General features: G+C 37.4%; 1 protein-coding gene across 1 annotated transcript in view; it reads left to right on the forward strand.

Annotated features, from left to right (window-relative positions):
• kiaa1109 (KIAA1109 ortholog) overlaps positions 1-12166 on the forward strand; it is a 255509-nt gene that overhangs the window by 108727 nt on the left and 134616 nt on the right. The window contains exons 38-43 of the mRNA XM_061925065.1: positions 8-219; positions 473-624; positions 3795-3945; positions 4021-4173; positions 4315-4555; positions 6996-7144. Coding sequence (XP_061781049.1) covers positions 8-219; positions 473-624; positions 3795-3945; positions 4021-4173; positions 4315-4555; positions 6996-7144 — 1058 coding nt within the window. The remainder of the gene's footprint in view (positions 1-7; positions 220-472; positions 625-3794; positions 3946-4020; positions 4174-4314; positions 4556-6995; positions 7145-12166) is intronic.

A 12166-nucleotide genomic window follows, 5' to 3' on the forward strand; every position in this document is an offset into this window, starting at 1 on the left:
GCTGTAGGGGGTCGTCAGTCAGGAGCCATTCTGTACAATGCATTTGGTGTGATGCGCCACTCAGACACTGGAGGCAGAACTGGAGTACCACACTTGAATGGATCAACAAGCTCTCAGACCGGGAGTGGTTACAGCACTGACGCATCTGATGATAACTTACCACGTGATGTTGTTAGCCCCCCCTCTGACGTCAATGAACATTCTGACTCAGATGAGCAGGTATGATGCTGAGAATCAAATAGCATATGATATATTTATTTGTGTTGAGTGGGTTGTGTGAGGTGCCACACCATTATTGTCATATGAAAAAAATGCCTTTAAATGAATTTTGAGGAAAACATGGATTTAATAAATATTTCGATAAGTCTGTAACACTGTGAATATGGTTTATTGAGTTAGTGTTGTGCAATTATAAAAACCTCATCAATGCTACAATTGATTAACTGATCTTTTATATTTACTGGATGTGCAGGATGAAGGCGTTGAGTCAGACGACATAAAGAAAGACCTCCCACTCATGCCTCCACCTCCTGACTCCAGCAGCATGAAGCTGACCATCCGGGAGATCTGGTTTAGTTTTGCTGCACCCACAAATGTCAGATCACCTTCACAGGCAATCTCTAGGTATTGACTTTTGCATGTTTTAATATTTAAGTTATGCAAGTTTCACTTTATTAAATTTTACTTTGAATTTTAAAGTTGGTTCTTGAGAGAAATCATAAATGCTTTTAATAAGTATGTGAGGTTATAGGCTCCAGCGCCCCCGCGACCCCACAGGGAATAAGCGGTAGAAAATGGATGGATGGATGGTTGGTTAAAGTTTAAATGAGTGCTATTAAATTATAATTGCTTTTAAAAATAGATTGATCATACTTTTGAATTTGGATTCATCACAATTAATTAATTAATTAATCATCACAGGGTATTACTCGCTTGAATAATTTTAATTAGCTTAAAAGAAGATCCCAATATTTGGACACCACGCTGACAACCACATCAAAAGTAGCGAGCGACGTTACTTCAAACGTCTCGGTAACGGCATTTTAATGTGCATAAAAGTAATTAGATTACATGTTACTAGTAACGCAGTTATTCTGAACACTTGTGGGGACCCAATTAATTTTCCTAGAACCCACTTAAGTTACTACCATGGGTCCCGGGGACTCACTACATAGGGCTTGAAAGGGCACGTGATTTAGCAATGCATTGTGGGTGCCTTGTTAACATGGCTGTACTGTACCCAGAGTCGTGTATAAAGAGAGTATGGCCAACTAAACAACAGGCGCCATGATTGCTCCCAAAGAACGTGTGCAGCTGTGCCCGCATGCAATTGCTCTCGTTTTGACGTTAGTTTTTCTGACAAAATTCACCAAAATAATACGTCTGTATGTATTTCTAAACATACTCCAGCTCATGCTTTTATTTAATCAAAGTATAATGTTGCAGCCATATTTAACACACTTTGCTGCTACACTCCTGCAGCAAACAAACAATAACCGTAAAAAAAATACACAGAACGACCAAAAAAATAACTTATTACCCTCATGTAGCCAAAATCTTCATTAGCCTTGGACCAACAATCATGGAGAGATTATGACATATATGTGAAGTATGTCAACTGTGGTGACTGCCTCCAATGTATTTGTAATCTTTATCTGTCACCCATTATGTTATTTATTATTATTCCAACTGATCTTTTTGTCTTGAAACATGGTAAATTAATAAAGTGTACTTTTGTACTTATTTCTGCACAATAACTCATATATGGTAACACTGGTGAGCAATAGTGATTTGTGTTCATAGTTCATGTTATCTATTACACACAAAATATGGTTTATTTTACTCAGCAATGTCTTCTCCGTCTTTATATTTGTGTTTGACTTTCACTTTTACTGTTACTGAGTTGCATGATTTTAATTTTACTAAGATTAAAATATAGTCTGTTTTAATTAAACCATCTCTGCAATTTTATTGTCAGAATGTCAGACAGTAAAAAATTTTAAAACTGTTTTAGTACTGGAAGGGTTTATTTTGAAGTGAAATTTGCCAATGAGCACGACAGTCAGTCTCTTCTCTCATCTTTAAACTAACGTATGCATTATTGACCTGATCACTGACCGTAAAACAACCCGCGTGTTGGCGGGAGGACTCCCAAAGACCTCAGCTCTGTCCCACCTCGCTGTGTGTTTGTTATTTAATCAGAGGGAAATGAAGGTTATCAGACATGTATTGAAATTCTCAATCAGTTAGGTTTATTTGCATACACATTATAAATATACTCACAGAGGCACTCTGGACTGTTAGCAACACAATTACCAATCTTGTTGGATAACTTGAAGGCAAGAGTCCTGTTAATTAAAATAATTCTTCTATTTAAGCTCATATGAGAAGAAGTCCCCTGGGGAGGGTCTATACATGTGGGCTTCCGTGTTCTTTCCTTTCTTACTTTGATATGTTATTTTACAGAATAGAGCAGTTGTGTTCTTCCTTGTGCTCTTTGATAGAATAGAACAGGACTTGTTGTTCACACTTCTGCAAAAAAAACCCAGGTCATGAGCAGGTCATGAGGTTCAGTGATGCACAATACATTTTACTCTGATCCATGTGAAGCATTAATGTTCGAATAAGCATCATCTTACAAAATGTGTTCTAAGGATCTAATATTAAGCATGAATATCAATAAACATTCTAAGCTAATCTTTATGAGTGAATATTTAATGAGCTGTTCAAAAGGCACAAGCTATTTTAAGAGTATAGTGAATAAAAAATGGGGTCAATTGTAACATAAAAAATGGGGTGAATCACAACACGCCTCATTTTTCAAGTAACCATCTACGGTTAAGGTAAAGGAGCATGTGCGGTCAAAATAAATTGCGTGATTATTTTAAGTATGTTGAGGTGACACTCAAAAAATGTTTATATCTTGCAAAGGTTTCTTTATACCAGCAATTATATTTACAAGATGAAACTAATATATGACAGGCTCATAACATGCAACCCAAGAAATTTCAAAACTTCTTTTGATATCATTTTGATGATTATGGCTAACAGTTTATTAAAACCTCGAAGTAAACATTTCAGAAAATGTTGGGTTTTCAAATACGGTAAACCATGATTATCAAAAGTATAACAAATAAAAGCTTGATATATTAAGTTAAAGTACCAACGATTGTCACACATTCACTATGTGTGGCGAAATTATTCTCTGCATTTGACCTTGATCACCCCCTGGGAGGTGAGGGGTGCAGTGGGCAGCAGCGGTGGTATCTCACTTTGTATGTAATTAGTTTATCTCACGTATTCGTTTCACATTTGAAGTTGAATTGCTGAAATTAATGGACTTTTACACTGTGTTCAAATGTTTTGAGTTTCACCTGTGGTAATTTTTTGCATGAGTTAACTTGTTATTTTTTATATATATCTTGTCTTTGTAGTGCATTCAACTGAATATGGGTTGAAAATGATTTGCAAATCATTGTATTCCGTTTATATTTACATCTAACACAATTTCCCAACTCATATGGAAACGGGGTTTGTATATGTAATATTTTTGGCCACTGTAACATTACACACAGTATGAACTGTATGAAACACTGTACTTTAATGAAGTGGTTCTTTAGCATACCACTAGATGTAGCCTAGTAGTACACGTCCCACAGTTTGAAAATCACTGCGGTACTGAATATGAAAAATGGAATTAGGCCAACCACAGTATATGTTTGCTCAAGGAATTATTCTAGCTTGGTAACATTTATATTTAGTGCATGACAAAAACCTTCCTCTTTGATTTCTAGGCAATTGAACCTTCTTAGCACTGCCACTCCTGCCATTGGAGCCTGGTTGGTCCCTATTGACCAGCTTAAATCTTCTTTCCACAAACGAGACATGGAGGGCACACTGCGTGTGTGTGCAGTCATGGGCTGCATCATGACAGAGGCTCTCGAGGTCAGTAATTCCTCCAATGATATGCAACACTTGTCATATTGTCTTGTGGTGTGACTACATTTTGTCATGGTGCAGAAAAAGAGCATCCACATCCCGTTCCGAAGCAAGTACAATCGTGTAACGAAGCGAGCTCGATACCTCCATGAAAATCCTTCGTGTATGCTTTGCAACATTCTTCACCGCTATTTGCAACAGGCTGACTATTCTGTCATAGAAGAAGCTACAATGGTTAGTACAAGACCCGTGCAGCTTACAAAACGTATGAATGTTTAAATTAAATAATATGTAACCCAGTACATATGTCATATTTTTGGGTCCCCTTTACTACTGATACATTTTATGTCTCAACATTGTTCCTTTTAATTGCAGAATGATGGCGTCCCAGCCTTGGTGACTCTCAAAAAGGGTCTTGTGGCGTTGGCCCGGCAATGGATGAAATTCATTGTTGTTACTCAAGGCTTCAAAGCTATTGGTCTGATGAGACCCAATCAGCTTGCTAAACCCAAGGAACCTCTGCAGACTCTGGCTGAAACAATTTTGGGCTTGGACAATGGTGCTACGCTGCAGAGTGATACCAGTGGTGATGGAGCTGAATTTGAATATGATGCAGGTGGGGGCAAAAAAGCTTTTAAAAGATCACATTTGACCAGTCATTTAAACACTAAAGATCCACTATATTAACTTACCTGGTCTAAGTTGCCTTTTACTTTTAAGCATGTGAAATGTTCGTGGAAATCCGTGCTTTTAAACATAAATTTTCGCATCAAAATATGACTTCCACGTTTTTTAAACTAAATATATAAAAAAAAAAAAGGATGTAAACAAAATTTGTTGGAACACTAACCGCAGCCGCTGGTACTCGCTGTTTCTCTTGCCTTACATCGCATTGAGTTGCAGGACGGGGAGACGATCAGAGCACGGAAACAAGCTCGCTAGTTAGCTAACCATTTAGCTAGCTGAGTTATTGTTGCCTCCGTTCGCTCCCCAAGCCAAATCGTTGACGGCTGTCCGTTTTACTGCTAATCATATTTGGATGATTACAGTCCCAACACTGTTAGTTTCGAAGCAGTTGTAGCTGTAGAATATTTACAAAACCCGTTTCCATATGAGTTGGGAAATTGTGTTAGATGTAAATATAAACGGAATACAATGATTTGCAAATCCTTTTCAACCCATATTCAACTGAATACACTACAAAGACAAGATATTTGATGTTCAAACTCATAACTTTTTTTTTTTTTGCAAATAATAAATAACTTAGAATTTCATGGCTGCAACACGTGACAAAGTAGTTGGGAAAGGGCATGTTCACCACTGTGTTACATGGCCTTTCCTTTTAACAACACTCAGTAAACGTTTGGGAACTGAGGAGACACATTTATTAAGCTTCTCAGGTGGAATTCTTTCCCATTCTTGCTTGATGTACAGCTTAAGTTGTTCAACAGTCCGAGGGTCTCCGTTGTGGTATTTTAGGCTTCATAATGCGCCACACATTTTCAATGGGAGACAGGTCTGGACTACAGGCAGGCCAGTCTAGTACCCGCACTCTTTTACTATGAAGCCACGTTGATGTAACACGTGGCTTGGCCCTGTCTTGCTGAAATAAGCAGGGGCGTCCATGGTAACGTTGCTTGGATGGCAACATATTTTGCTCCAAAACCTGTATGTACCTTTCAGCATTAATGGCGCCTTCACAGATGTGTAAGTTACCCATGTCTTGGGCACTAATACACCCCCATACCATCACAGATGCTGGCTTTTCAACTTTGCGCCTATAACAATCCGGATGGTTCTTTTCCTCTTTGGTCCGGAGGACACGACGTTCACAGTTTCCAAAAACAATTTGAAATGTGGACTCGTCAGACCAAAGAACACTTTTCCACTTTGTATCAGTCCATCTTAGATGAGCTCAGGCCCAGCGAAGCCGACGGCATTTCTGGGTGTTGTTGATAAACGGTTTTCGCCTTGCATAGGAGAGTTTTAACTTGCACTTACAGATGTAGCGACCAACTGTAGTTACTGACAGTGAGTTTCTGAAGTGTTCCTGAGCCCATGTGGTGATATCCTTTTCACGGGATCGAAGGTCACGGGTTTAGCTGCTTACGTCCAGTGATTTCTCCAGATTCTCTGAACCCTTTGATGATATTACGGACCGTAGATGGTGAAATCCCTAAATTCATTGCAATAGCTGGTTGAGAAAGGTTTTTCTTAAACTGTTCAACAATTTGCTCACGCATTTGTTGACAAAATGGTGACCCTCGCCCCATCCTTGTTTGTGAATGACTGAGCATTTCATGGAATCTACTTTTATACCCAATCATGGCACCCACCTGTTCCCAATTTGCCTGTTCACCTGTGGGATGTTCCAAATAAGTGTTTGATGATCATTCCTCAACTTTATCAGTAATTATTACCACCTTTCCCAACTTCTTTGTCCCGTGTTGCTGGCATCAAATTCTAAAGTTAATGATTATTTGCAAAAAAAAAAAAAAAGTTTATCAGTTTTAACATCAAATATGTTGTCTTTGTAGCATATTCAACTGAATATCGGTTGAAAATGATTTGCAAATCATTGTATTCCGTTTATATTTACATCTAACACAATTTCCCAGCTCGTATGGAAACAGGGTTTGTATTATTAGCCAGCGAGAAGGTATATTTTTGACGTGACGGATCGTAAACAGAATAGAGTTGCCAAATGGGAAACGTCTTTGCATGCATGTTATAGAATTTGACAAGACATTTTTAATGATAATAATGTTATTAAATAATCTACTAAACATTCTATTTTACATTACATGGGACATGTAAAAAGACAGCCAACATTGTTTGGTAGATGAGAATAAATCTAAAGGTAAATTATTGTGTAGAAATGCACCCAAGTGAAGGAATTGTCTTGATTTTCTACATTTTCTTTCGGGGTTTGCGTGGGGCTTTGCGTGGCAGCACTGCCTGCAGATGGAAATGTTCCTCTCTTTTTCTCAAAGTTTGCTTGCATCCCTGTACTTCAGTCATTTGAGTGGGTTTTATTTGCTATTGTTGTTGTGAAGCCGCAGTGAGTGAACACACCATGTTACTGGAGGGAGCGTGCAGTCGTCCACCACCAAAAGAGGGAAACTCTGGTCCTGTAAGTGGAGTGGAGATCATGAGGAAACTATCCAAGTCCCATACACACAGCGAGTCTGCACTACGAATAAAGGTAAAAGTTAATCGCATGATGCTTAGCTTTTAAAAATATATATGCACTTAAAGTTATGTCCACTCAGCTTAATAAATGTACTACAGTAAATCACACTACTCATCGAGTATTTGAATTTACTTTTTAAAACACATTTTAAAGCCTATTCTTGTCACTGTTTTGTTATTAAAAGCTGTCAGTGTTCACTCTCAAAATTGGACTGCACATTGTAACTAGAGTTTATGCAATTCCAGCAGGAATTGCTGTTGAATGCCCCAATCAATGCTGAAGCTGAATTTAAAAGCTGAATGACTGCAGAATTAATTTACAAAAAAGTGTGTATAAACAGTAAGAATAGTTTGAAAATTGAAGTGCTGAAATGCTAGTGGAATGTAGAATGAATGGTAGAAACGGTTTATCTGTGAAATGGTTTGAATCTTAAATATCAGAAACTGTACTGAAACAAACTATGAATATAGAAAATATAAATATATGTCGTAATAGTTTGAATTAAGCTATATTACTGAAAGATGTAAAAATTGCCAAAAAACTATTTGTTCGGTTGGTACTTTCCGGGACTCAAACCCATATTACTTGGTTAATAAGCATGGGTGTTATCCTCTCAGCCAAACTGCTGAGCTGTCAAAATAACGTCCAGGTTTGAATATTAAAGGGAGCAATGTAGCCGTCGATAATGACATCGAATTACTAAGAATTATTTGCTGTACAACATTTTCAGCTAATTTTGGGGATATAACAACATATTTTTTCCGAAGGGAATAAGCGGTAGAAAATGGATGGATGGATGGATGGTTAGAATATTGTAGAATGCTGGTTGAAATGCTAGTGGAATATAGAAGGAAGGATAGAAACACTTGGACTGTGAAATGGTTTGAACATAGAAAAACTTTAATGGTAGAAATTCTTTCAATGTTGAAATGGCTTTATTGTAGAAGATCGTAAACTATACTGAAATGTACTATGACTACAGAAATTATAAATGTTTGTAGTAATAGTTGACATTAAACTATGTGACTCAAATATATAAAATTATCAAAAGATTTGTGCATTTGATCCCTCCGGGATTTGAGCCAATGTCATCTGGGTGAAAGGCAGATGTATTATCCGTTTGGCCAAACATCCTAGCTGATTCAGAAATTTCCAACTTTGTTGTTAAAGGAAGAGATTCAACCGTTGAATTGACTGAGTCCTTGACTGCAACTTTTTCAGCTATTTTTGGGGATAAATTATATATATTTTTTGCATTAAAATATGTTACCTGATTGTATAGAAAATGTACTTGCAAACAAGCTAACATTTAGAGAGAGAAAAAAGTTGAAACCATAACTTACACTGATACAGGAGATAAAGTGGTCCTAGTCGAAATAATACCTGTATACTGTATGTATAATACTTGCACTTACATCTGTTGGCCAACCAAAATTACAATGTATAACTCGTATGTCGCTGCTCTATTCTTGCTGTTACAAGATTGATCCAATGTGGAGCTTCACAAAGTACCGTATTTTTCGGACTATAATAATAATAATAATATTAACTGGGATTTATATAGCGCTTTTCTAAGTACCCAAAGTCGCTTTACATGTAGAACCCATCATTCGTTCACACCTGGTGGTGGTAAGCTACTTTCATAGCCACAGCTGCCCTGGGGTAGACTGACGGAAGCGTGGCTGCAATTTGCGCCAACGGCCCCTCCGACCACCACCTGTCATTCATTATTCAATTCACCGGTGTGAGTGGCACCGGGGGCAAAGGGTGAAGTGTCCCGCCCAAGGACACAACGGCAGCGATTTTTGGATGGTAAGAGGCGGGGAGCGAACCTGCAACCCTCAGGTTTCTGGCACGGTTGCTCTACCCACTACGCCATGCTGCCCCACATATAAGTCACAGTTTTTTTTCATAGTTTGGCCGGGCTCCAGTGCAACTTATATATGTTTTTTTCCTTCTTTATTATGCATTTTCGGCAGATGCGACTTATACTCCGGTGCGACTTATACTCCGAAAAATACGGTATATTCAAGCATGATAAACAGTCTTTAAATTAAAAAGCATGAGGGACAATTAAATACCATCAATATAATATAATATATATATATATATATATATATATATATATATATATATATATATATATATATATATATATATATATATATATATATATATATATATATATAAAAGCAATAAAAGTGAATATTGATTAGAATATACAACGTGCTGCCACGGTGTACTTAAAATGCAACAAGTTAAAATGACATCATTACCCAGAATGCAGTTATGCGTAACCGCCAGTCAGAATGGTGTGATGAGTACCAATTATATTGTCCAATATGATGGAAAATCATGAACACTGTAAAAGCTGGGAATTTTTCCATCCATCCATTTTCTATCGCTTGTCTCTTTCGGGGTCGCAGGGTGTGCTGGAGCCTATCTCAGCTGCATTCTTTTCCATTTAAAAAAAACACATACGGTAGTTTTATTGTCCTGACTGAGATAAATGTTTTGATGGTGGACCGGTTGAAGTTGGTTGAAACACATGGTAGAAGAAGCAGAAATAAAAAAATGGGGGGAAATCCTGGAAAATTATGAATTACAGTAAAACTGGTAATTTTTTAAAGGTTTGTTGAATGAGCACACATGTCCTGAAAGCGCTGAATGTTTTGACGTTTGAACGGCATCAATCCAATGAACAATGTGGGAGTTACAAACGACCGAAAAACGGAGCAGCAGAGGAATAAGAATAAATGAGGCAATTCCTGAAGGAATTGCGTGTTAATGCTCCAATGCTGAAGTTGAACTGAAATGCTGATGGAATATAAAATGAATGTAAGAATAGTTCAAATCTTGAAATGGTTTGAATGTTAAAGAGCTGACGCTGAACTGAAATGCTAATGGAATCTAGAATGAATGCAGAAATGGTTTGAATGTTGAAATGGTTTGAATCTTGAGGAGGTGATCCCATCCATCCATTTTCTACCGCTTATTCCCTTTGGGGTCGCGGGGGGCGCTGGAGCCTATCTCAGCTACAATCGGGCGGAAGGCGGGGTACACCCTGAACAAGTCGCCACCTCATCGCAGGGCCAACACAGATAGACAGACAACATTCACACTCACATCCATGCTAAAGTAAAATACTAGTGGAATGTAGAAATGGTTTGAAAGTTGAAATAGATTTAAGGATACAATGGTTTGGGAGGTGAAGAGCAGAAACAGTCCTGAAATGTAGTATGAAATTTGAAATGCTAATTGTTGGTATAGTTAGAAGAGTTAGCATACTTCAAGAGGTTGCAAAGTATACAGAGCTAGCATACTTGTAACATGGCGTCAAGTAACAAAGACCATGATTATTAGGTTTACAATGTACAATATTTGCTAAAATGCTCGAAAAAACTTTAGCTTGCTCACATTAACATGTTAACAGGTGAAGATGGAGGCAAGTAATGAAATACATGTTCATTAGGTAAGAAAATGTAAAACTAGGTAAAATGTTAGCATACAAAATTAGCATGGTAACAGTTAAACAGCGAGCGATAGGAACAATTTCCCTTGTGGATCAATAAAGTTTGTCTAAGTAAGTACTTTTAAGGTGGCACTAACTAACGGAATCCATGGTTAAAAAGTTTGAAATTAGTTAAAATGTTAGCATGCTAACATTAGCATAGTAACAGGAGAACAGCTAGCATTAGGGTGACCATTTCCATGACACCAAAAAGGAGGACATTATGCGGCATATCAATAGATTACTATGGTGTACATAGGACTCTGGTATACTCTTATTTATAGTACAATTTTGAGTGGTTTAAAGATGATGTTTGTGTGGCTGAATAGGAACAAATATTAAAGTCAAGTGTTTGACAGTATTTGTATTTATTCAATACATTGGGGTGTTCAAAAAGTGACCACTGAGATGAATCATTTCAAGTGCAGAGTGCTGCACAGCATAACATGTGTGGACTTAAATGTAAACAACAATTAACAGTTAACATATATAATTTTTTTTAAAATGCCACAAAAAATTTTCCACATCAACATCAAGGCTGCTTGCTGCATATCTGGTTGCGTTATGCAGAATATGGGCCAAACAGTTTGCAGGGAGCACATCTTTTTGGCTCAGTTTCAGCTTCTGATACACACTGTTATGTTTGCCACAATTGACACTGGCATTGTCTGCTGCATATGCAGACATGTTTTTCACCTCTAAGCCAGACATCTCAAGTTTCGTCAGCAGCTGGTTTGTTGTGGCTTCTGACGTTTCGTTGCTGTCACTATAAAAATCCAACAGGACATGTTGGATGCCTTCATCAAAGTGAAAATACCTTACCACAATGGGAAAACACTTGTTTGTTCCTTTATTTGAGGCGTCGGTTGCCACGGAAAAGAGTAGGTTGTTTTCTTTTATGTAGTCGGTATGTTCCTGTACCGAATAGTGAGCGATGACGTTCTCGCACAATGCCTTGGCTTTTGTTCGGCCACAGGCCATCCCTTTAGCTGTGGGCGAGTCACTGAAAATCTCCCGGTCCACTTTCATGCCGCAGTCTAAACTTCTGTAGGACTGGTGATGCTTTACAGCAGTGGTTCTCAACCTTTTTTCAGTGATGTACCCCCTGTGAGCATTTTTTTAATTCAAGTACCTCCTAATCAGAGCAAAGCATTTTTGGTTGAAAAAAAGAGATAAAGAAGTAAAATACAGCACTATGTCATCAGTTTCTGATTTATTAAATTGTATAACAGTGCAAAATATTGCTCATTTGTAGTGGTCTTTCTTGAACTATTTGGGAAAAAAATATATAAAATAACTAAAAACTTGTTGAAAAATAAACAAGTGATTCAATTATAAATAAAGATTTCTACACATAGAAGTAATCATCAACTTAAAGTGCCCTCTTTGGCGATTGTAATAGAGATCCATCTGGATTCATGAACTTAATTCTAAACATTTCTTCACAAAAAAAGAAATCTTTAACATCAATATTTATGGAACATGTCTACAAAAAATCTAGCTGTCAACACTGAATATTGCAT

This window comes from Nerophis lumbriciformis, linkage group LG29 (assembly GCF_033978685.3).
Source record: "Nerophis lumbriciformis linkage group LG29, RoL_Nlum_v2.1, whole genome shotgun sequence".
NCBI lineage: Eukaryota > Metazoa > Chordata > Actinopteri > Syngnathiformes > Syngnathidae > Nerophis > Nerophis lumbriciformis.